The 26,266-nt window shown below is 40.3% G+C and overlaps 1 protein-coding gene across 1 annotated transcript in view; it reads left to right on the forward strand.

Moving 5' to 3' along the window:
• The window catches only part of LOC137266456 (uncharacterized), a 303,788-nt gene extending 288,197 nt beyond the window's left edge, over positions 1-15,591 (forward strand). The window contains exons 179-186 of the mRNA XM_067801954.1: positions 3,587-3,708; positions 3,946-4,095; positions 10,638-10,821; positions 10,989-11,176; positions 11,917-12,147; positions 13,547-13,661; positions 13,933-14,053; positions 14,857-15,591. Of these exons, the coding sequence (XP_067658055.1) occupies positions 3,587-3,708; positions 3,946-4,095; positions 10,638-10,821; positions 10,989-11,176; positions 11,917-12,147; positions 13,547-13,661; positions 13,933-14,053; positions 14,857-15,010 (1,265 nt within the window). The 3' untranslated portion in view covers positions 15,011-15,591. The remainder of the gene's footprint in view (positions 1-3,586; positions 3,709-3,945; positions 4,096-10,637; positions 10,822-10,988; positions 11,177-11,916; positions 12,148-13,546; positions 13,662-13,932; positions 14,054-14,856) is intronic.
• The last annotated feature ends 10,675 nt before the right edge of the window (positions 15,592-26,266 follow it).

Consider the following 26,266-nt stretch of genomic DNA (forward strand, 5'->3'; position numbering starts at 1 on the left):
GCTGCAACAGTGGTGATGTCACATATCTGGAATCTGATTGGTCCATGAGAGACATGAGACATGAGTTCACATGCCAGGAAGTTGTCTATAGCTGTAAACAACCCTTTCAGATACAGTCCAGGTAGCAGTCTACAGCATTGTTTGAATGTCTTCACAGGCCATAGAGGTCTTTTGCGGACTTGCAGTAACAGATGACTGATAGTTTTTACTTAACAACCAATCTACTACAAATAGACTTGACACTGATGACTGCTCACTCTTAATATTATATAGCTGTTCACTGGTCATGAAGGGGACATAGGTTGATGTAGCCTCGATGTTTGTGTATGTTCTCTGAGCCCGGCTGTTCTTTCACCCATGGGCCCTGAGGGATCAGTGAACAATTTATTTATCTTAGTGAACACCTTAACCCCTTGGGTCCCACAGGGACATATATGTCCTTCCTCTTCAACCCTCACTTTGAAGTCCAGTAACTCTAAAAATATCATGCATACAGATATATTTCATAGTTTGGAATTTTACAAGAATTTTCCAGTTTCTTGATACTATCCGCTATTATCTCAGACAAAGCTAAACTTCTTAACACAACCTTTCAAAATATGCTTCATCATAAATGGTGCCATTTGGGACACAAGACAAAATCACGATTCACAGCGTCATTTGCTGTATTTTTTGTAATTTGAAAATCTGATAATTACTGGGAGTATTGAATTTCAAAATATCATAATTATGGTCACTAATGTCAAGTTTTCGTGTAACCGCTCATGATAGTTCTGAACCGTTGCCAATGAATCAATACCCTGGGACTTTCATAAGTACATCTAATGATACTAATGAAAATGAATTATACATTTTATGAAATTTACATGCACACACATTTGAAGGAATGTTAATTTTGAATTGTTTGAAGCACGGGTACAAATCTTTACATGAAAAACAGATGTAGAGTTCTTCCTTCCCTCGATTTGCATTGACAAAACATCGGTAATTACATGATATGTAAATCAATGTTATTCGAGATGGACAATTACTACCTCGAAGTACTGAATGAGTTGCCATTGGCAGTGGGGTACATCGAAAATAGTAGAAGAGCACTCAGCCAATCATACAGCGACATTTATGGGTGAGGTAAGATAAAGAGTAATGGTGATCTGAAGACAAAGAATGACGCATCTTCCCTGCATATCATCGAGTTTCTGGTAACAACATCTTCATTACAGATGAAGCTTGTACCTGTTTGGTATTACCTCACCTATATGACTGTTGACATGAGTAATGAGTTGATTGGACCATCTCAGAAGCAATGAGCATGGTGTAAACAGAGCGTTATCCTATTGCCGGATGATGAAGTCAGAGTTGGAAATGAAGCAAGGTCTGCATTTCTGGGAAAAAGGATCGTTGGGTCAAGATCCAACTGTGTTTCCAGAAATGGTCATCTCTCTGTTAACACTATGAACATGGCAATGTCTCCTCAGTCCACAGAGTGGTCAAACCTACTTGTCCATCCACACACCAGGCAAGCTCATGGAAACCCACAAACATTCCAGCTTTACACACGGACTGTATCAAGACCAGCTTGAGGAAAAGAGGATACTCCATCAGCAAAAGCAATGACTGTAGCTCTACGCAGATCAACTCGTAACTTCTATGATGACAAGTCGCAGAGATTTGAAGCATGGGGGAAAAGCTTACAGCAATGAAAGCATCTCATCCTCAACTGTTGGAATGTCTATGTCACCTGTGGCAGACAAGACGATTGCAAGGTTCGGCCCTGTCTGCATATCTGGCAGCGATCAGTACAGTGGTCAAAATAAAGACAGGGATCAAACTGATGAAAGTGTCAGAACTACTTGCTATACTATGCTCCCTTAAGCTGGAAGATCAGCCAAAGAAATTCAAATCACCTTCTTTAGATCTCAATGTAGTCTTATAACATCTCACCAGTTACACCTCCGAGCCTCTAGAGCAAGCAACCTTTAAGCTACTCACACAGAAAACTCACATGACTCATCTTTGTGTCCAGTTAGAGCATTAGAGATTTACCTGTAAACGGAGATGCAGATAGTCTGCATATCTGGGTAAAATACGCCTAGAAATTTTCCTGTTGTGCACTGAAAATAATTCTTGCGTACCAGTTGTTGAATACACAAAAAGTTGAAAACATATGCGTACGGAATATGTTTATCAAAATCGCCTGTGAAATGAAAACTACATTGATTGTCATTAAGTTGTACTGTTAGGATAGGTCTAGTATTGTACTGGCATTGTATGATGAGTGATTTTTATGAAATCATTTCCATTATACTCTAAAACAGCAGGACTACAACCTCCACAAGCATCCTTCCTGCTTAAAGTCAGAGCTGAGGCATCTACACTTGCTCTGCATGGAAACTGCTTGCTTGATAATGGAAGGCTGCTTTTTGGAAGTCAGATACGGTGTTTGCCAAACACTACCTGAGAGACGTAGCCAATGAAGATGTCTCCGACATTCACCAGTTTGGGCCACTTGTTGTAGCACACAACCACTAACAGTTATAGAAAGGCGCTGTGCTGAAATCTCACTCCTTATCATGTTGATGATGACAACCCATGCTCTGAGGAGCAAATGGTTGAGAGTCCACGCATGTGGCTAGGACAGGCCAGCATGAGTGATTAAGACCCTGTACTTGATACTTGATAGACTTTAAAGATACATGAAGACGGGTCGCATTTCTTGGATAAAAGACAGAGCCATTATTGATTACTAGCTGGAAGAAGATACTAGTGTATCTAAAAGATTCACTTGTCTGAAAGAGGTCTGACAATATGCAGTTCTCATGAGTTGACAGATAAAAACTGGAAGCATGGGATTGTCAGAGTGCTATAGTACATTTCCCATAAGGGGAGATACAGGAAACAGGATTTGTCAAAATGACAGCTGATGAATCCACAAAGTGGTCTGACCCACCACAATTCCCTTGGATTCTGGAATCATAATAAACATGAGTCAGGATCAAGAAAAGTATGTAATTTTTAAATAAAACTGATATTTTCATATTTATCCTGACTCATGATGTCGAGTCCTCCCAGTCTCCCTGCATGAGGCACTTTGGGTTTCCTGGCAAACCCAAGTGCAAGGACTTATACTGAGAGCATGACAGGCATGGCAGGTTTAAGTTTATTTGAACCTCAAGGAATGCAAGTGTTCCACTATCATTTGCATAGATGAAGGACCCAAGCATAATAAGCATGAGTCAGGATAAGGGTAAAATATCAATTTTACTAAAAAAAATTACATAATCATATTTAAACATTCTGTATGTTTCAAATGAGACTGTTGGCATACTGTTGCTACAGCTTGTGTGGCCTGTAACAACAAACACAAATCATGATAGCAATAGATGATAATATGATAATGTTCCTCACAGTTTATATGTGGCAGCAAGGACATGACATTACACAGGCCACACTCCATAAGATCTGATCCCTGAAGAATTAACTACTTATTAGTTTCAGTTGCCTGGTGATGTAGTTGGGGTGCCACAGCTTCTGCAGACATGGCCTACTAACATACACATGTATGACTGTGATGTCTTGTACACTTCAGGTGTGGAATACACCCAAGAACTACTGAATGACCAGAGGGACCAGTCCCTATCACAGTCTATAAGCAGGCGTAAAAGACAAACGACCGGGTTCCAGTATGATCCCAATTACCTTGACTCACAAGTACGTATTCAACTTCTGGGTAATTCCCATTTTGTTTTAAGTAACTCTGTGTAAATACTGTGAGTTGTCACATCTTTGCTTGGAGTCAGCATGTACTGTTGTTAAATGCCATTTAAGTATTTTAGGCCAATGGATGTGATAGAAAACTCCACCTTGTATAATCATCCTGCTTAGCTTTCTTTCACTGAATATTTAACATTCATGACACTTGAATTTTGTGTTTATGTGTGTTTGTAGAGTGCAACCTGGCCAACTGCAAGTGGTATAACTGAAGAAGTAGCCCGTACCCTGTGTATCAACAAAGTCAGATCAGCCCAGTTACAGTGCACAAACTTTGACCCTCAAAACTACACTGTAGAAATATTAAATTGTGCTCAAGATATCAAGGTAAGAACATTGGATGGTATGAACATTCATCAGGAAAAAGTGAATGTGAAGTGTTAAATCAAAAAGCATCACATCTCAGTTTCCAGTGATTCAAAACAAATGTACCTACTTACATGCCATGTATTTTCAATGAAAGTGAGGCAGACAATGAACAGGCAGACAATGAACAAACAGACAAGAAGAAATTATATAAAGATATAAAAGTCAAACTTCTGACACTATGACCCGTTGTTGCATTCCATAAGACAATGAAAATGAACACCACATATATCATTAATAGACTATTGAGGTTATATATTCTTTGTGGGTACAGTATTCAAATTTCCTTTGTCACTGACAATATGATGTCGACAATGATATCTGTAACTTTCATACATTACAAATGATAGATGACCTCATGCCAGGTTATGCGCTTCAGACTGATGTATTAGGTGTCAAGCAGAGTAATGTTAACTTACAGGATGTCACGACACAAAATATGTGAAGTGTCATCAAATTGAGGTACCTGTTTTCTTACATCCTGCATTGACAAGTGAGATACTACTGTCACATACACAGTGCCATCAACAAAGGGCAGAAAAACACTTGCTTCATGCCATTTGCCTCTTTCACATTTGAAGATGTGTTCACCCCAAGTGCATACTTTTATGACAAATATTACACCACAAATGACTATTTTGCTAATTATTTATATATGGTATTGCATGGGTTGCATTCAAACACTATTTAGCTTTAGTTAACTGTTCTAAAGGCCACTGTAAGAAGTTCTCAGACATTGAGGTTAACTGTTTTGTGTAACCTTCAACCTAATCAGAGATCAGAGCCCCAACGTTATACACAAGTAAAAGTGATGCCAAACTGAACCGCCTCACTTCCATCATGATAGAAATATTCCATAAAGGGACGTAACTGAGATGTGCAAAAGTACATCCTCAAACAATACTACTATGCCACTGAAAGAATCAACCATATTTTTGGAGTTCAGCTATTTGTGCCTTTCATTTACATAATTAGATGAATACACAAAAAAGTGAAACCTGACGTGTCTCTGTGTAAAACATGTAGTATTATCCAAGTGAAATATCTGTGTGATATATGCATTATCATCAAAGTGAAATATCTATATGTGCATTATCATCAGTATGGGATGTCTGTGTGATATGTGCATTATCATCAAAGTGAACTATCTATACATACATCATCATCAAAGTGACATATCTATATGTGCATTACCATCAAAGTGGGATATCTGTGATATGTGCATTACCATCAAAGTGGGATATCTGTGATATGTCTGTTAACCATCAAAGTGAGATGTCTGTGTGATATGTGTTTCTGTGTAATACATATGGTATGATTAAATATCAAATATCATATTCTATATTTAGCTGGTGTTGTTTGTCGTTTTCTAGAACCTTAACCTGTTTTTGATGCAACAGATATGAGTAACAGGTACAAAACATACACTTGTTTTAGATATCCTAGCCTTATCTACCCTATGAGGCCTTACTAAGAACTTATATAATGTAACCCTTATGAAACAAACATCTATGGAATGAAAGTCATATGAATTCTTTTTCGTAGACATCGTCCTTGATGTACATATATGCATTTTCTGCTGCTGGAAAATGTCATGTGAAAGTTGTATCAGTGTTTTAATAAAATATTGTACAATAAACAAAAAGTTTTTTTGTTCATTATATGGCCCCTCACCAAGTGGAGTCACCAGTCTGCCGCCCCCGCGTGGTGAAGTATTACGTCTATTTCCAATTAGTTCATGTCACGGATGTCCAATGTTTTATATGTGCTAATTATGTGCTTCTGTGTAGGCTGTCAGCTTATGGTTGGCATATTGGGTTTCAGGCTTTTAAGGCTTGTTCCACTTGTGGTACAAACTGTCCCCCTCAGGACAAGCATGATAAATGTCTGTGGTGCTTAGAGAAAGCAGGCCATAAGCCTGATGTGTGTGAACTATGTTTGGGCTTCTCCCCCAGGACCCATAAGAGGAAAGCTGCCGACTTTCTGTTTTACAAAGAGTTGTGAGAGGCGGGAGGGGAGCTGACACAGGAGCTTCCCCCATCTAAGGGTTAAGCATGATAAGGCTAAAGATAAGTCTAAACCTAAGTCTTCTTTCCCGATGTTTCACCCCTCTTCTCCTCAGTCTAGTCATTTTGATATGTCACTCATAAAGCAGTTGTTTCAGCAGCAGTTTCAGCAACACATGGACTCGGTGAAGTCCCTCATCCATGAGTCAGTTGGAGGTCTCTGTCATGAGTTCCTCATTCACTCTGGGTGGGGGATGGAGAGTCTGGATTGCTGGGCTCTGATTGCTCCGCTGGCTGTTGATCCTTTACCTTTGGCTTTGGGTCCGGACGCCTTGGCTACCTCGGAGAGGGAGGGTTCGCTCCCAGTCCCTCTCTCGGTCATGGCGCAGGGTCCATTGAGGATTCCTGGAGTTCCGGTCTCTCACCATGAGAGTAGATAGGACTTGGCTCCATCTCAGCTTCGTCTTGTATCTCGGGACTGGGCATTCTCTTCCCACAGAGGTCACTTGTTAAATCTTCCTACGAACCTCTGTTCAAATACTGCCATATTTCATGATTCTCATAAAATCCCCTATCTGCAAAAAATGGCAGCAGATTTATCTCCTGTTTTTCTGTCCAATCAGAACACATGTTACATTGACCTAGATTCAACTTGACAAATTGAAGCAATGTGGGGAAACAAATATGACATAAGTGAGTTCTGTCTAGAAGAAACATTTGAGTATCGCGCTCGGGAAGAGGTTCTAGTTTTCATGATGCATCCGGAAATTACCGAGATCTTGCGAATGATCACTTATGAAACAAGGTCGCTGATTGCACTACTAAATCTGATTGCCTCCAATCATGAGTCTTGAATGCTCGCACTATGAAAGGGTCGTATTAGAACAGAGGTTACGTAGGAAGATATGACAAGTAATCACTGTGGGAAGAGAATGGGGACCGGAGTTCTGGTAGTGTTTCGGTGACTGGAGTAGAAGGTGCCTTGTGGCTCAGTCATCCACTGGGTTTGGATGTGGGCCCTCCTTCAGAGAGGATTCCGGCTCGCCCTCAGGATCCAAGGGGGCTTTCTGCTTTTCCTTGGCCTTGAGGGAGGTGTGTCAGCGTATCACACAAGGTATTCCCCTGGCTGCAGTCCCGACTAGCCACCTGGACTCGGCTGAGTATCACCTGCTGGGTGAGGTGTTTGCTCCTAGACAGCCCTCGCAGATGCAGCTCCACATTCTCCCTTCCTTGGTGTGGGATGTGATGGATTCCCTCCCTGCTGGTACCCGCTTTCACTTTGATTTGCCAGAGCTTGTTCGGCGTTACCAGCTGGTGGACGATTCGCTTTTCCTGGTACCGGTCATGGATGAGTGTGTTTTCACTTCGGTTGTCCTCAGGGGAGGCTCAGCTTCCTCGGATGCAGCTCCGGCTGCCAAAAAAGGGCATTTGGTTCCGCCTTTTGCCCAGTCCCCCTGTGGCAGGCATACCAGACCTATAAGGAAGTCTGTATCGGAATGCCATGCAGCAGGTTAGGGTGGTGGTCCATGCAGCTTAGCTTATCGCTCCTCATTACAGAGGTCAGCCCTGGAGGGGGAAGAGAACTCTGGGGATGTCTCCCCGAATGTAGTTCTCTTACATCAGCTGCACGAAGTGCAGGCCTACCTGATGCATGACTCGAGAGGACAGCAGCATCTGTGGTGATGTGCGCAGTTATGGGGATGTTCAAGCTGTGGCTGTCGACGTCTCGTTACACGGCAGCAACACAGCAGACCTTCCATTTTGGCCCGGAGTGACATTGACAGCAGGTCATTTGGGAGGATGCAGTGGCTGTGATGTCTTTTATAGACTTGAAAACCTTGCTGGAGCAGCCGTGGGTTTCTCATTCCCGCGCTCCTGTAGCGAGTTCTTCTTCAGGGACGGAACATGGTGGCAACCGTCTCTGTGGTATGGCGGGCAGTGTTCGCCCCATACAGCAAGCTTTGGTGAGTCAGTGGGCTCACTCAGATGATCTGGAGAAGTGTCTCACAGTTCACGGGTGGTTGTCTCCTTTACTTCAGTGGTTTACCGATGTTGGGAATCTCTCCAAGGGAGTCCAGTTGGAGCTCCTGACACCAGCTCTTACAGTTCAAAACTGATGTGTATCTCATGGGCTGGAGGGGGCATTCTGGGCAGTCTGTCGGCGACGGGATTTTGGTCCAAAGCCGAAGCCAGTCTTCACATCAATGTCTTAGAACTGAGAGTTGTGGGTTTGGTTTTCGAGCGTTTTCTGGATCATGTCAGGGGCCGTGACTTACATCCTGAAGCAATGTGGCATGGTGCCTCGAGCGCTCCTTTGGGAGAAATGGGATTTCCTCCTCTGGTGCGACCAGTATGACGGTCAGGTGATTCCAGTTTATCTCCAAGGGCTTGAAAACTTTCGAGCCGGATCCTGGCCCCGCATGAGTGGATGCTCGATTGGCGGATATTTGGAGTTATCTCCCAGTTATACAGATCGTTCCAGGGGGATCTGTTTGCGCCCGGCTGGACAAATCAGATACCCGTGATCTGTTCTTGAATACTGGACTAGAAGGCGTTGGCGTCTGATGCCTTCCTGCTGGATTGGACGGGACGTGGACGTTTCCGCCACTTCCCCTGATTCCTCTCCCTCTCCCTGCTGTCCACCCGCCAGCTCTGCTGCTTGTGCTTCTGGAACCACTTGGTCATCACAGAGCTGGTTTCCAGTAATTCTCAGGTTTCTGACTCAGCCTCCTGTTCTATTACCTTTGCGACCAGACATTCTCACTCAGAACGGCGCCACACCCCAATCCACGGATTCAGCGGGTGGCTTGGCCTCTGTCATGTCTAGCCTCTAGGCACACAGAATTCCTGCCGCAGTTACATACACAATTCTGGCTTCAAAGCGGGATTCAACAAACATTCAATATGAGGATAGGTGGTACCACTATGCGCGCTGGTGTTCAGATAAGGGAAATGCAGATCACTTTACTGCAGATTTAGTTCGTGTATTGGAGTTTGCAAGCTCGTTTGGAAGAAAGTTTGGCGGCTTCGACCATTCGTGGCTACTCCAATGCTATTTCCACTTTTCACACCCCTATCGATGGTGCTCCTGTGGAGCAGCATCCGCTTGAGCAGTGCTTTTTAGCTGGAGTGGATCGGGTTTGACCTGCTGTCAGATGTACCGACCCACCTTGGGATTTGTTAATCGTGCTTGATTGGCTGTCTGGTCTGACTTTCTGTTGGCTATTTCCATTCAGCTATCAACATGGGTTTATATGTCATGTCAAGAGCTGGCGCTGACTGTGTTCCATCCAGACCATGTCAGTATTCGCCTCCCCGATTCTTACCATCCGAAGATCAATCACGCTTTCCAAGTGATAGCTCTTGTCAAACTTCCTACTTTCACCCAGCCTTCTACATCGGGGACCTCTGCAACGAGCACTCACCCGTTGGATGTCCGTAAGACCCATAAGGTCTATATCAAGTGAACACAAGGGATCCGTACGGGTACCCATGTGTTCTGCTGTTATCGTGGTTGGAAGGCTGGGTTTTTAGAGGAAAAATAAATAAACAGACCCTATCCCGCTGGCTAGCTTCAGTCATCTGTGCTGCTTCCCAGGCTAAGAGCAAGCCTCCCCCTGAAGGGTTGCAGGCTCACTCTGTCGGGGCAGTCACCACTTCCAAAACATTCACATCGGCAATGCCCACTGGAGAGATTTGCTCTGCTGCTACTTGGAGCTATATGTCATGCTTAGCTCTGAGGTCCGCTCTTGGTGTGGTTGCTCCCTGTTGGTTCCCTCCCATAATGCCTCTCGCAGAAGCTAATCGCGAGTTCACAGGTGAGCATTTTTTGTGTAAGTTAATTTTCGTAATTGCTATTGCTATTCTTCTGTACTGTGCCAGAATTCCCTCCTCCCTACCCTCTGGCCCTTGGTAGTCTGAGTTTATGCATATATGTACCGCAAGGATGATCTCTATGAAAAAGAATTAGACAAACCGGTAGAGGTTTCCAATTCTTTGAAGAGAATCATCCATGGGGTAGGGCCACCAACCTCCCTGCAATTCTGCTCACTGATTTATTCAGCAGAAGGAATGATGATATGGGCTTAGATGCTTACCTGGTTGCCTGTGCATGCGCGGCAGAGGGGTGACTCCATGTGGTGAGGGGCCGTATAATGAACAAAAAAGGACTTTTTGTTTATTGTACAATATTTGATTAAAAAGAAATGGAAACCTCTACAGGTTTGTTTAAGTTCTTTTATCTTTACAGAAATAGAATGTTTGACCATTCCTCAAAAGTTATGAAAACTCAGGCGCTTAAGTCTGGAGCTGAGTGAATCTTGTCTCATATAACAGGAACATGGATTGCTGAATAGTTGAAGTAATATATACCTCTTGTCATATTTAGGCTTCTGTGTTTATACACAGATAAATATAAGCTATGCTGGACTTCACTAGTCTTCTTTATTTCCAAATCTTATTTACATAACCTTGTGATTGTCTGTTGTGTGCTTCCAGCTGACTGACAACAAGGATTGGGCAGAATCTGCTCTACAGGATGTGCAGACAAGATGCTTGACTTCTTTATCCAGGGATTCTGGGGTTTGGGAACAGCAGAACAACACTGCCATACTTCCACGTCAGGTTGTGAAAGCACTCTGTCCTGGTTACTGCTCAGGCAATGGAACATGCGATGACACACGTGAGTAAACTGACAATATTGCTGGTCAGCAAGTTTTATCACATGTTCAGAGCCATGCATTGCATTCTTCTGGAAAGGTCTGTCTTTTGTAACAACTGCTGTATCTCTGTGTTTTCTGGAGAATCAGAAGGTAATGTTTTCTAAATGCATGCTGTTCATGTTGCCAGGTAAATGTGTATGTAACACTGGCTATCGAGGTCCAGACTGCTCACTGCCAGCTGATAAAACACCCACTCTCAACATACCACAGAGTAATTCTGTCTGTAATCTTGGAACTGGAGCTTGTAACAGCACCACTGTTAATGGCAACTACTTCAAGAAAGACAGTGTATACTGTCACCTGGTGCCAATCACAGTAAGTTGACATGCAACATCTGTTAGTATACTGTAAATTATGGAAACAATACATCACAACATTAATGTCAACCTCTTGCCTAATGAAAACTGTCATGAAACCAATGTAGGTAGCCAAATTTTTTAATATATATATATTTTACATCTTCTAATAAATATCTGATGCTTCACCATATTCACATGTATTAGTCAGAGAGTGAGCTAAGATTTTATGTTACATTGGCAATATTCACAGATATGGCTTTCACAAAATCTAATTAAAACATATCTAATTAATGCACATTGAAATGACAAAAACTGTCTCAGCCAGATTCCACATTTTGATTCACTTTGCTGTGCAATATTGTGAACATATATTAGGCAATATATCAAGATAAAAATGTGACATGTTAATACAAGCAAGTGGTATTTGCATTTTTCACATTTAGTAACTCCTCTGCAAATGATACAATTAACAGTATATAAAGGGGATAAAGGACAAGTTTTGAAGTTTCTGTAAAATATATAATACATTTGATATACTTTAATTTCTGACATGACAGGGTGAACAAGTATGGCTAAACCATATGAAAATGGTAGATTTTTACATGAAAATTTTTCAACATTTTTTGAGGAAGTCAATGGGTAACAGGTGTATTAATGTTAAAAGGTTTTTCATTTCTTGGTTTCATTGTCACTAATTTACCTTTCCTGTAGAAACAAGAACATTATAATTTTGACGGTGAGCTTTGTTGTTTCCAGATTGACAGTACTGGAATAACCTCTCGAGGGAGCCAAGAACTTGTGACTTTGGCTGTGTATCGCAGTGCTTCTGAGTTGGTGTGCACACTACCTGTAAACTCCATCAGGAGTTACTCTATCAAAGTCAGCAATGATCAGAAGACAACCAGCACAGCAACTGCATTGTTCATCGTCAGCAATACATGTTCTGTGTGTTCAGTAAACAACACAGATGCCTCATGCACAATCAAGGTAAACCTCCTACAGAATCAACACATGGACTTGGATTGATACATTGTAATTCTCACAAAGCATAAAATGCTCATATAGAGAAATCCCTTGTGGTTGACATTGCTTGATTTAGTGGAGGTATATCCTCAATCACTATTGTCAGTGTTTGACTTATGGCTTCACTGTGGCATGCCAGTAAAATAAGAAAGTGTCTGGAACAATTGACAAAGAGACAAACTTGAAGTGAGGCTGTTCCACAACTTTTACTTTACCTTCTTAGACCTCAAATGGAAAATCAAAGCAAAATCATGATAGTTAGTTAAGGAACTTTTTTCACTTTGGAGACAAACATTAGGAAACATTTTGCCAACATTGGTCTGATGTTTTCATTACATTATACTTTGAAATGATTGTTTGTTCATGAACCAATTTGGAGTTTGAAATTCATTGGTATGATTTAGGTAGCTATATACACTATATACACTATATACACAATATACACTATATACACAATGCATGCCACACAGGCAATCAGATGAAGTTAGGCTACACACATCAAGGTAAGCTACATGCACGTAAGCTGCAGGGACAAATAAGGACAATCAACTGGTACTAAGACAATCAACTTGAGCTACATGAACCATGAAAGTAAGCTAGAGTGAGTGAGTTAGTATTTTTCGTCACATTGGCAATATTTCAGCCATATGATAACAAGAACAATTAATCATTAATGAGCATCAGCAATATTAGAACCTCTCTAACAATTTATGGTGAACATTAAATCTACTAGTGTATCAACAGATAGAAATCTAAAACTAAGCATGTAAATATAACCCTATACTATAATGTAAGACAATACAATATACAAATGGCCATAAATCACCAGCAACTGAAGATAGGTCACCACACTAGGGACCATGGGGACTTACGTACATTTGCTTCCAACATGGGCCCTAGCTGGACTTACACCATCCCCTCATCCGCTAGCAATTTTGTCACATCTAGCCAGATATTAAGAAGACACATATTCTGTGATTAAAAGGTGGAGAGTTTAAACTTACTTTGAATGTGTTGGGACTTACGTACCCTCTCAGGAGGACTCAAAGTAACCTAGATGTACAGTCAGTCATATGCACAATGAAGGAAGGCCACCTTCACACACCAGGTTAGCCTTGTAGAAAGTCAAGGAAGGCCACTGACACAATCAAGGTAAACTACTGATAGTTATGGCAAACTAAATAACACAATTTCCTCCAAGTTGATCTTCTCCATTCACAAAAAATATCAGACCCCGGGAAGTAAGGGATTATTTTATGATCCCTGTCATTTGATAGTATTCTGACCATTCTAAAAACTTGTTTCCACAGAAACCATATTTATATATTTGCATATTAACATGATGTTTATTGACTTGCACCAGACTGGATCTAATCAATGCCTGATTGACGGAGAGTGCTATGCAGCGAAGAGCAAAAGGGACTCTTGCACAATATGTGAGCCAGCCACCTCCTCCACCTCCTGGACCAGTCTGTCAGGTCAGTGCTTGGTCCACTGTGTCCACTTTGGGAAAACGCCACCTTTATATACAATAAACCATGTTTATGATGAACATTCCTGTAATGTTCTGACAGATATAACAAACTGCTCATTGGGTCACAGACACTGGCTGCATATTCTGGTAGAAATGTACATAACAAGCTACAGCCATAACAAACTATTACTAACTTGTTGTCCCTATCAGTTGGTTCTAAGTGCATGTTACTGTCGGTAGAAGTTTTGTGGTAATGTGTGTTATATACTTTTCAGCTCCAGGCTGCCCAACTCTCCGCACTGAAGACAGCAGTCGTGTTGTCATAGGAATCTCTGTGGGCATAGCTGTAGCCTTCCTCATTGCCATCATAGTGACAGGCTACTTCCTCTGTACAAGGTAACACTTGGCACATACACAAGTAAACATGTCATGAAACTTATTTTGAGATATCTAAAACTTATTTTGTGCTAAAAATAACAGTGATTAATATATATACCATCTATGAGATTTAAAAAATTCAAATTGATCAGTGATTGATATCAGCAATTCTTACGTTCTCATTATATATGTGAAGGGTTAAATATGTCACTTCCCTGGGCTGAAAGTAAACATGGTTTAGGTCAGATGAAAGTGTTTAAGCACTGAGCATTCCAGTTTTGATCAATAGCTGAATGTACCAGACAATGGTTGGTGATATTTGCTGACTCAAAAACATATTAAAGTCTTCACCTATCAGTTTGACTAAAACTGATGCTTTTATAAATGGCAGTATGTTATCAAAAACATGAGAAATGCAGTGTTTGCATGATTAAGATGTTTCTCATATTGGCTTGAAATTGAAGTCAGTAGATACAATGAACCTAAACCTAATAGATTAACAGGCATGCAAACAATGTTGTAATAAATACTTTTTTATAAGTGTGTAATGTGAAGTAATTTAAGATCCTTGTATTCACAGCCAAAGGTACATAAACTAAACATGCTGATGTCAGATTTAGATGGAGAAACATTAACAGACCTGGCAATATGTGTATAATTTGTTTAGACAATTGCCTGTACATATTGTAACATACTCAAACAAGGAGTCATTTATGTACATTGTACTGTCACCTCCCATGCTCAGATGAAAATGTCAAAAGGGCCTGTGGCCTCCACTGCAAAGAAATAAAGATTAACTGACAGATATTTTCTCATTCCAGACGCCAGGCCAATGACTCAAACCTCTTGAATGGTTCTGATCATGAAAGTGGCGGGTACCACCGGACTTATGATGGCAACTACGGTTTGAGAACAGAAAAACAACTGTCCTTCTACAACACCACAGCCAGAGACATCTATGAGCCTACTCTCTGAATCCCTTCACTATAACATCAGTGGCTCATGTATAATATTAATGATAGTAGCACCATAACAAAAGTATAGGTTTTATGATATGAAACAGATCTGGAATAGTCAATGTTAACAAGTCGAAGAAACTAAGAGAAATATTTGCTAGTTCACACAATTAGTGTAGAAATATTTCTGTTAGATTAACCTCTACCTGCTTCTATTTGATAGCTCCGGTGAGAATAGTACTGTACTTCTACCACATCATAAATAATACTGTTTTGTATTAATATGTTAGGTATGTGAATTTGTTGAAGTAATGTGTTGTTATACTTAGATTTTTTTAATATCAGTATAGAATATTTGATTTGTGAAAAGTTATCAAAGAAAATGAAGGGGTTAGTGTATATGATATGTTTGTCATTTTTACTATAACAAAGGTCCATACTATGCATAATATTTTCATATTCACATATTTTCTAATGCTTGTTAGAGTCTTTATTGACTATTGCGAAAAGCAATCAAGAGAAAAGTCTATTTTTGATAAAATATTTTCAATGATTTTTGTCATATTTTCTGTTTTGTAATAAACACTTTTTTCATACAAATGTGATATATGTTATGTTTGATAACAGAATGAAGATTGCTCTGCTTGATCATTACCAGGTGAGTATATTGTCCTTCTCATGGTTTCGGACTCGGATCCAAACTGATGCTGGTCCCGGAACATCATGCCTGTATTAGCTTGTTAAGCATGGTAAGACGCTGGTTGTCAAGTACCGATTGAGAGTGTCCAGCAGGTTGTACTTCTGTAGAACATTTATTATGTGAAGTATGAAGCCCATCTGCATATTGATAGTCTTCTGTGGAAGAGCCTCTATGACAGGTTGCAAGGTGAGAGTGAACATAGTCTGTGAAAAAACATAAGCTGGCGCTTCTGTAATAGGCATCCACTTAACCATACAGAGACACATAATAACACTGTGTTAATAGTGGTTGGTTTGTTGTTCTGATTTTAATTCGAATTTGAACATGAGAGTCAGATGTTGTGATTGTAAAATGTCTTGTATCAGTGTCATGACTAATCCGTACTGGATTTGTTAGTGAAAGTTTTTAATCCAAATATAATGAAAACGGTTACAGACCGAAACAGCCTCAGATGATGTGGCTCTGGTCGGCGACATCTCTATTAGCCAACAAAAACAAAGGTGACCAATTGGGTTGAAAAAATGCACTCCTACTCTTATAATGAAAGCGCCTGACCGCAGCTATGCTGAAAATGATTGTTGTTATGAGAATATTTATTGGAGATAAGTATATCCTATAAGAATTCCATTTTTTATTTAGATGAAAAGCATTGGCGAATGAACGTCCTTCTTTAAGTAGTGATGATGTTTATAAATGGCCTAACATGTCAAAATATAAGCAACGTTTTAGCATGTTTATTTCCAAGAGATACATGTTAGCTTGGTCACCGAGTTCAAAGGCAGTAAGTTTATATATATGATTTGTAATATTTGTGATCTGTGAAAGTTTGGTATAATTTCTTTGCAGCTCATAGTGTAAATATTTCACAGTATCCCAAACAACGACGATTCGGCACCCACTCCCTTTACAACTGCACTCAAATAGCTGATGTCATACAAACTCGCGCCCCTGTTTAAAAAATGGTTAAGGTTGCGTGAACATGGAATTAATATGGCTCTCCTTGCTATGCTGTCAAAACATGATTAGTGATTCAAACCCGTTACCATATTTAACAAAACAAGACATGTTTCCTCTTATTACAAGTTTTGTTTTTATTATTAGCACAATATAATATACTAATAGACACATCACATACAGTAATAACACCTAATAATAAATCTTCATCTGTAAAACATAAACAAATATTCATTCCGAGTGTGTTCAAGTAACCAACAGTGCCTAGTAATGGCGACGATTAGTTGAACTCTCCTGCTGTTGACTGTAACCATCAAACAACAGGTCAAAATCTCATTGAGTACACACGATTGGGAAAAAAGCCAAGGGATACCTTCGTGAGCATATTGGTTTTTAAGGCAAATGAGAACCCAGACACCTTGGCCGAACTTCGGTTTCCTCTGTTGGACGTGTGTAAAACGTCAGATTCACTTCCGCGTCCTACCAATCCTGCTAAACGGTTCGGAAGTTGGGGGCTATGATAGCTCAATCATGTTGGAAAAGAATGCACCTAAAGTTATGTGAATATATTATTAAAGTAAAACGATCTACCCTAAATTTTATGGTTTATGGTGAATTGCGCAGATATCCTACTGATGTTCACATAAAAGTAAAAATCATCAGCTACTGGTATAAAGTTATAACTGAAACCAGTAAATTTCCCAACATTCTTTATAACATCATGAAATTTATATCATCTCTCCAGAGTGCTGATTTCGGTCAACTGAAAGCAGTTAAAGCAGTGACGTGTGTATGCTGCTAGTTTGAAGGCTTTCAAATGGAAGTACTGTAAGTATAGATAAAAATATTACAAGGCTTATTTTGCTAGAGGTAAGAATACCATTTTGTAAAAATGATCCCAAAGCGAAGAACGGATTGTTCAGTCAGAAAAATAGAAACAATGATCGTAGCTTAAAAGAAGTGCAAGGTTCAACGTGATTTACATTATGTTAATTTAAATATGAATCTAACATTAACAGCCAAACAAAAGTTTCCAGTGATTTGATTTCAAGAACACAAATTTGGATATTGTTCCATTTTACACCAGACTCTCATCCAGTTGTGGAAGTATTTTATGGGTGCTTCCGCATATCAACTGTATACCACCGGTGTGAAAGTATTCCTGCTATCCTTGAAAAAACAACAAACAGACAATCAAGTAATCGATGCACCAGAAACCTTAGATGCATTATTTGGAATTACGACTGTTAATATGTCAATAAGTTGAGAAAAACGTTTAAGATTTGATGTGTTTTGCAACAGACCGTGTGTCAGTTTAACACCTCATGCCAAGCATTTCATTTCTCAACATACTAAAATATGCTGCTGAAAACATGATACGTCTTGGGTCTTCAGTCCACCATCAGAAACATCGACCCTGTTGAATTTGATTGAGGACGTCAGGTCAAATAAAACTCGTTCACGGCATACACTCTGGCGGATGAACTGGTGTTCTTACAGCTTCTAACTAAATATTTATTAAAAGGTCACTACAGTCGAAATGAAATTAAGACTGCAAAAAAAAATATTAAATGTTGCTGTTTCAATGTAAACGAATGGTTGTCTGAACTAAAGATATGTCAGCTGCTACAAAATGGTAAATCTGTTGAGAAAGTTTTGTTCACATTATCCGTTAACAAGTAAATATAAATGCCTTACATGATACAATGTAGCGACTATTTATTGTTTCTACACTTGTAATGTCAGCAGAATATTGTTAATCAGAGTAATTGTAAATGCCTGTCTGACAACCGGCCGGCCAATAGCGATGGTGTAAGAAAACCATGACATCACCTTACGTTGCTGCAGAGAGAGCCCATCTTCCTACTTCCTATGCAGCTTGTTCACACGGACTACCCGTAAATTCTCTTGTCATTGAAAAGAAATATTTTCTCTTAGGTACGTGATGTTCTTGTACTCTTAATCTTGACGATGCATTACATACTGTTTTCGTTAATCAGTTAGTTTATCGTTGCTTCGAGTAACATTGCTCATTGTTTCAAGTTTCTTTCCCGAACTTTTTGATTCTTTGACTGGCATTCTAGAAGATACTGATTCAAAACTGAACAATACACATTTATGGATTACAACATCTTGTTTATTGAATTAAGCGATGATCAAGATCACGTTTGACGAATTCAAAGTCTTTTCAACCAAAAGTCAAGACTTCAAAAAAAGAAAACTGTTGGAAGCCATCAGCTGCCACAAACCTTTGATCAACAGAGAATGCTACTGAATGCTAAATCCCATCGGCCTATGAAGAATTAATCAAACTAATGATTATCAAAGCACCCGCCTATTTGTTGTAACTACTTAATTCCCTACTTGTCCCCATTAATGTTTTTTGTTGTTTTTAGCACCCCACTGGCCTCTTTCAATTATGCATCACTTATTATTCTATTACATGCTTTTGGTAATTTTAATCTGCTGCATGTCACAATATACATGTACTACTTATATATGCTTCTCACCCTCTGGTTGTAGTCACTTGTAGTAAGAATCAACATCGAAACGTCACTTAGCGCAACAAACAAGATATTGTAAGCCATAAAGTTGTATGGCTTTTTTTCGTTGATTCCTAAATTTCTCGTTACTTGGGGTATTTTGGTTGCTTCAAATTTCTTTAAAAAATTTTAGTTTTCTAGTAATTAATCATTCTTCCGAGTATTTTCTCTTCAAATACCGTTTCATTGCTTCGATTATTTTCTTGCTGCTTCGTGAATCTTAACTAACGAGAAAATACTCGAAGCAACGAGTAAATGCTTCACATTTCACGTATTTGAAAAACATGTTACAAAAGTGATAGCATTAAGTTTCATACGAGCAGCCAGTTCGAACTGTTCATATGTTGACGTGTGCTTATTTCTATAGTCTGTATCTTTATCCATTCCTTTACTCTCTCTTGACTGGACTTGTGAATCCAGAGCAAGAAAGTCCAGCCTAGCCGAGGAGGAACCTGTTGGAATCATAGCACTGACAGAATCACTGAATGCATGTGTTAGTATTATTTATAAAGATATTTCTTCAAAATGTAAATTGTGTAATCAGCTAGATACTGTAGCTCATCATTTACTGCTTCGTTAAATATGCAAATGAGAGAATCTTACAGTTACAATATTGACCTCTCAGTGGCTGGACTATTATGCTCAAAGAAAATCGTTCGCCATGACGTTTAGAATGTATTGATTATATTTAAGCATGTGACAGCTTTACCACTAATTTCAGAAATCTAGCAAACCCATATGATGGACAAGGCGTAAAACAGCCTGCTGGCTGAAGGCCTATTAATCAATCTTCATCAAAGCAAGTAAGGAATTTCTGTAGTCTTTATCAGTATCCATTACTCTGTTACTCTCGGGCTGTCGCACCTGGACTTGTGAATCCAGAGCAAGTAAATATACTGGAAGTACAATTAACAAGTCGCTTCGTAGTCCTTGCATGTATGTTGTCGCACCCGGATTGTACTGATAACAGGTCAAAATCGGACTGTTGGCTTCAAGTAGAAGAGTGAGTTCTGTCTTTCACAAGCTATGTTTCCGATGTCCTTGAATGCCCAGTCAAACCAAATAGTGTTCTGGAACCGACAAATACCGCAGCTATCACACGCATACACTCAACATATTATACAATTTCCGTTTTCGCCTTCTAAGTTGGTTTTGGACAAAATCGTGAGAAGGTGTTTGAAGATTTAGCAGTCAATGTGGCGTTACTCCAAGGCACACGCCTGTACATTTTGTGCTCAATGTGTAGTGTAGTTCGTGGAAACAAAGTTTAGGAAATCTGGAAACACTGAATCTAATAGTTCGAACTCCTGTTACATTTTTTGAGCAATATACCCAGAAAATTGTTACAAAACATGACTGGAAAATGGCGCATTGTTGCGAATTCAAGGGAATTCGATTGCGGATATTGTTACGGTAAAACATTTGCCGTGACAAAAAATGTAAGCAGTCCCCTCAGAACCGGCAAAATATAACACTCACAAATCTTAGATTTTCCATGATACCTTATATTGAGCAAACAAAGTAAAAACTATACAGTTTCACAAGAGAGGTTCCATGTACAATACAAATGAGTCAATTCTAAAGTAACGGGTCACAAATGTAATGTCAACTCCTGGAAGTCTTGGTGTGAGAGTGAGAAACAGTTGTGCAGAATGTAACACAGCGAGCGGTCAGGAATTTATGTAGGTCAAGCGTCAAGCGGCCGTGGGCATGTCCAAGGCTTCATGGGCATCACTGGAATAGGCCCAATATACATCTGGAGGAGACTTCCTGCCAAAAAACCTGACGTCACCTTTTTTGATAACGCCTTTATTTATGTGATCGAATTTTCCATTGCTTTAGATAGCAGTGTGATTGGTAAGATTCAGGAAAAGCATGCTAAACATGCTGGGACCCCGTCCATGAAATTCTCGCTTGCACCCCAAGCATTCTGTCATCAGGCTCCCCATTCTTCTCGGTGTCCTTGATTTGGTACCTCCTGATCTTTTGGCGTAGGTCAGGAGAGTGCCCTAGAATACCACCAGGAGCACAATCCTTCTGACACTGTAGGCTCCAGTGGGAAGATTGCATATTTCCTGAAAGTTCGTGTTGGGTTGGACTAGGCAGCGCTTATTGGAAGAAGTCCCATTTGCTGCCTGGGCTGTGTGTAGACGAGGCAATGGAACTGAGCAGACGATGATCCTTACCGGGTGATCCTGAGTGTTGCAGGACCATGCGAACTCTCTCTGCTTACTATTTGTAATAGCAGTGTTTGCTGGGCCACTGCGACCACTTGTTGGTGAAGTACTGCATCATTCCAATTTAATATTCAGGTCACACATTTTCGTGTTCCACTATACACTTCTGTAAACTTTTTGTTGCACGTCCCAGGACACCATCATCATGTATATAGAAGTGTAATTGTCTGTATGCCGACCAAGGGACAAAGTGTTTACTATTGGATAAGGCAGGGGAATACCCCGAGGCGGCCAAGGTTAATATTTCCAAGCTCTCTTAGAGCTAAGATAGTTGAAAGTTAATGTTAATGTATGGTACTTACGACTTCAAAACTCTAGGTCATGAGGTCATAGGCTGCCAGAAATGTGTTGCGGAGTTGTCACAAAGGCAATACAGATAGAATATACTCGACACAGATGAGGACTAATGGGTCAGGACAAGAAGACGAAATAAGAACAAATAGATAAGCTTTTCATACAATCGAAAATATGCTTGTTTACCGTAGTGTCTTGTGGATAGTGTGCGTTATTTCCATCACAGTTTTCAGATGTGTACAGAGGAATGTGTGCATGGGATCATAATACTTGCAGACGACATACTGTAATAAGCACAGAAACGGAATTCACCAAAGGCTCTCTCACACCTGCCAAGGTGTTCATGCATAGTATATCTTGACTTTTAAAGACTACAATTAACATTATTTCCGTGGAAAAATGGTGTGACCTAATCGACGGATCGCACCAATAAACCTGTATTTACAGCAACCATGATCAGGAAATCACATAAAACATACCTCGATTCTTACAGAATGTGTTCGTAATCGTACACGCTATCTTTGAAGTCACGTTTGCTATCCCATACCTTAAAGGACCACTAAACTCATTTTTGGTACTCTTTTTACCACTGCATATGAAAGATTTCTGGTTAGTCATAAACGGAACACCATTCTTTTTTGGATGTTAATTAATACCAAGCGCTTAAAAGTTGCTAAAAAGCTGTCAGCTTCTCTCTCAGTCGCAGACGAAACCACAGACAGGTTACGTAACTCTGTCGCCAGAGCCCTGCAGTAACGTCATAGAAGGAACGATTTTCACTTAGTTGTATAGAAAATGTGTAGGGAAGCTCGTCATTTTGCTGATTTCTCGACGTCACTAAAGACTCGGCTTGAGTACAGTTTACCGGGCGCGCTACCTGGGGACTACTGAGCCCTTGCTAATGAGCGCGCTACTGTATCATTAGTCCTTCGGCACTCCGCTTCTAGATCCTTAGCCCTTGGGCAACCCCCCTTCTAGATCCTTAGGGTGAGTGAGTAAAGGTTAAGGTTGGCTTACCTTTAGTCCGAGTATATCCGTCCGAAAAAAAATCGGAAAAATTCGGCACTCATGCCGAATTGTTGTGTTGCCGTCAATTGCTCCTTGGAGTCGGGTGATGGTGTCACTATGCACAGATTTCCACCGGCCCCCCGCAGTTTGTGCTTAAATTGGTTGTTTATGTGTGCGAAGCGAGCGTTATGGAAGCCTGCGGTATATACTAAATCGGATGGTTCGCCCCCTACCACGCTTCAAGGATAGAAAATGGAGTTCAAGTTTCATCGAGTTTATGAAATAAAGACTGCTTGCTACACATTGCTGACCAAAAGGATTTTGCATGAATATAACGCTTTCTTCCTCGGACGCGAGGTTGTGGTCGAAGTGCCAATATAATATTATCGTAATATATTATTATTTGTACAAACCTGTAAACGAAATAGTTTACCCCCTGAAATGTAGATGAATTCTGCATATATCCTCACATCTATACCTGCTATTACGTCACGGAGACGCGACGCTCTGATTGGTTGAAATTTCGTTTGCGGCTGAGAATTGTGCACTGTTGACAAAACGTTCAACACGAGTAGTTATAGTGGCTGGATTTCATATATAACAGCAATGTCAGATGTCAGCAAGTGATTTTGTATTTGTACATTATTAGAGTATATGTGATCTTTAAGTGTATTGAGTATATTGTTCTTATTCAGTAATAGTGCGATGTATGTTTAGTATTTGGTGTTTTGTGCAGTGCCCAGCACTGCTCTCGCCCACAATAAGGCTGCTCATGAAATCTGCTCATGAAATCTTTATCCCCTTTATCACATACAGGGGTTCTTGAACACTCATTAACAATTTTCGCGATACATAGCGTAATACAAAGTCAAATTTAACGTCAGAAATATGACTGTCATCAAATCTGTATGCAAATATGACTGAAGCACGGCTGCATTTCTGTAAACGAGCTTGACCAAGTCGGACAGAACACGTCTAACAGTTGTTGGGTATCGGGAAAATGGCGAAAAACGATCTTTGGGTCTGGAGCACTGTAAACACATCTTAAGATACAGATGTGACGTCAAAGCTGTTTATAAAAGCCCAGCAAAGTCGGACGACACAACAGACGTTTAAGGAAGAGTAACATACGAGGGAGGTAGCCGTTTATCCATTATTGAACAAATGAGGTCTACTTAGATTACACTTCATCTTCAAACTTGCACAGATGAACCGGGTTATCTTCAGAACAAATGACCCATGAATCTCCTTTTCTTTGCATTTCGATATTAATATGAACAATCCTGGATGTTTTATACCCACCAGGGTAAACATTTTCACAGGGTAGGCTGAGATAAGAAAACCACTGGACATCACGTGCATGATTCTCACATGTACGTCCGCAGTAGATAATATCGAGCAAGTGAGGCCACAGACATCCGTTAGCTGAAGGGTTCAGTTATTCGTGCACTTAGACTAGTTATGACAGCGTTTGCCAGAATTCAGAGCACACAGAAAGTTAATTTCGATATTTTGGATTGTAACGGTAAGTTACTGTCATTCGGATATTTTATTCCTTAAACACAATAGTTTTTAAAACATTTCTTTGCTGACGAAATTATAACTTAACAAAGCATATAATATTTTGACAGACGAAATGTTTGACTATTATTTATTGTGACTTCTCTTCATTGTTCTGAAAAGTTCGAAATGCCACGCTTCGGCGAAAATGGCAGATGCAGATATTTGTATCTTATATTACTCGTCGGTTCAACATCAGTAAAACACCATAGTGGGGGTGTGTTCAACAAAATAACTGACAGATCAGACCATTGATGGACGCAAAATAGACCACCTCCTCAAGACCGATGGAGTCGAACCCCGCACCTCTGTCACACCTTCCAGCCAGCAACCCTACCTTGCCTTTTGAATCAACGCATGATAACCAACAGATTAATATTAGAGCACACCACGACCATTCTTAACTTTCTATCTGTATCAGCTCCACACATTCAAAGCTGGGCTTCAGTTTAAATGCCAGTTATTTATAATATACGGTGTGTGTATCTTTGAATGTGTAAATCTAAGAACCTTACGCGATGGCTTTCTTATCCTATAAAATAATTCTTGGATACCAAACAGGGTATTTTCTTGTTTCATGTATGAGCTGTAGGAAAGCAAACCAATATATTCAATCTAAATTTCATACAACATATATTTCTGATTGACTGTTTCGGCTTACGTTTATAATGAACAATGTATCTGACATTGTTAACAGTTGTGTCCATTTGGAATATCTGTGCAACCCCTTCTGCAGTTACCTGAGAAACTCATAGCCTGCAGATGACCCAGGAAATCTATTCGTCTGTTTCAGACATCTCACTGTAACGGTCATCCCACAACCTTCCCCATCCCATCGCCACCCACCCCCAACACCACTCACCCCCATCGCCACCCACCCCCAACACCACCCAGGTATCATGGGACTGAAGTTCTGGAATGTAAAGCTCTCTCCACCACATTTCCATTCTACATCCTCTCCTACACCTCTCTCCAACACCTTCCAAATCTATATCCACTCCTTTTCCTCGTCTCTCCAGCACCTTCCCATACTACATCCACCACAGCTCTGCCTCTCTCCGCCACATCTCCTCTCATCAACACCCCCACCCTCCACCACTTTCCAACTGTACATCCTTTCCATCTACCCCTCTCTAAAACACCTACCTAAACTATATCAACTCCTTTTGCACGTCTCTACAACACCTTCCCATAGTACATCCACCACATCTCCTCCTCTCTCCGCCACATCTTCTCTCTCCGCCACATCTTCTAAACGTCTGTGCCTCTCACCACCACATCTTCTCCTCTCTCCACCACAACCTCCGCCTCTCACCACCACAACCTCCGCGTCTCTCCAATACACATCCACGTCCTCTGCTCCTTTCTCCAGCATCAGCCATACTCTACTCGGCACCACTATTTAAGGGTCTTTCTGAACGATGTGGAAACAAACATCACTTTGAAATGTCGAAGTCAAGACAGGGATGTTTTATTGTATCATAAACCATCAGCCCATATACAAGTTTACATAAATACACTGGGTGGGAATATTCTGATTGATAGATACAGTGGAAATGATAAAAACAACATAACATTCATTTATTGGGGTATCCTCCCAAAACTTCCACATCCCAAAACTTCCACAGCTTATAACAACTTTTCTGGTTGAGTGCACACACTCTAGCATACTGATTACCCCTGTTTAAATGGATTAACCCATCTGTCAGTAAGAAATACAAACACAGAGTCATGTAGTTACATAGTCATTTATCAAGGGCTGCTTTTGAATAAAAATACATAGATCAGATCAGTATATATATTCATGCTTCCTGCATGGGCCCTAGCTGGATTTACACCATCCCATCGCATGTCAGCAATTTAGGCACATCTAGCAATACATTAAAATACACATGTGCTACGCTTACAACAGTGGAAAGTGTTAATTTACTTCAATGTTTGGGGACTTACGTACCCTCTCGGGAGGACAATAATTTTAC

Source organism: Haliotis asinina, chromosome 15 (assembly GCF_037392515.1).
Source record: "Haliotis asinina isolate JCU_RB_2024 chromosome 15, JCU_Hal_asi_v2, whole genome shotgun sequence".
In the NCBI taxonomy this organism is placed as follows: Eukaryota; Metazoa; Mollusca; class Gastropoda; order Lepetellida; family Haliotidae; genus Haliotis; species Haliotis asinina.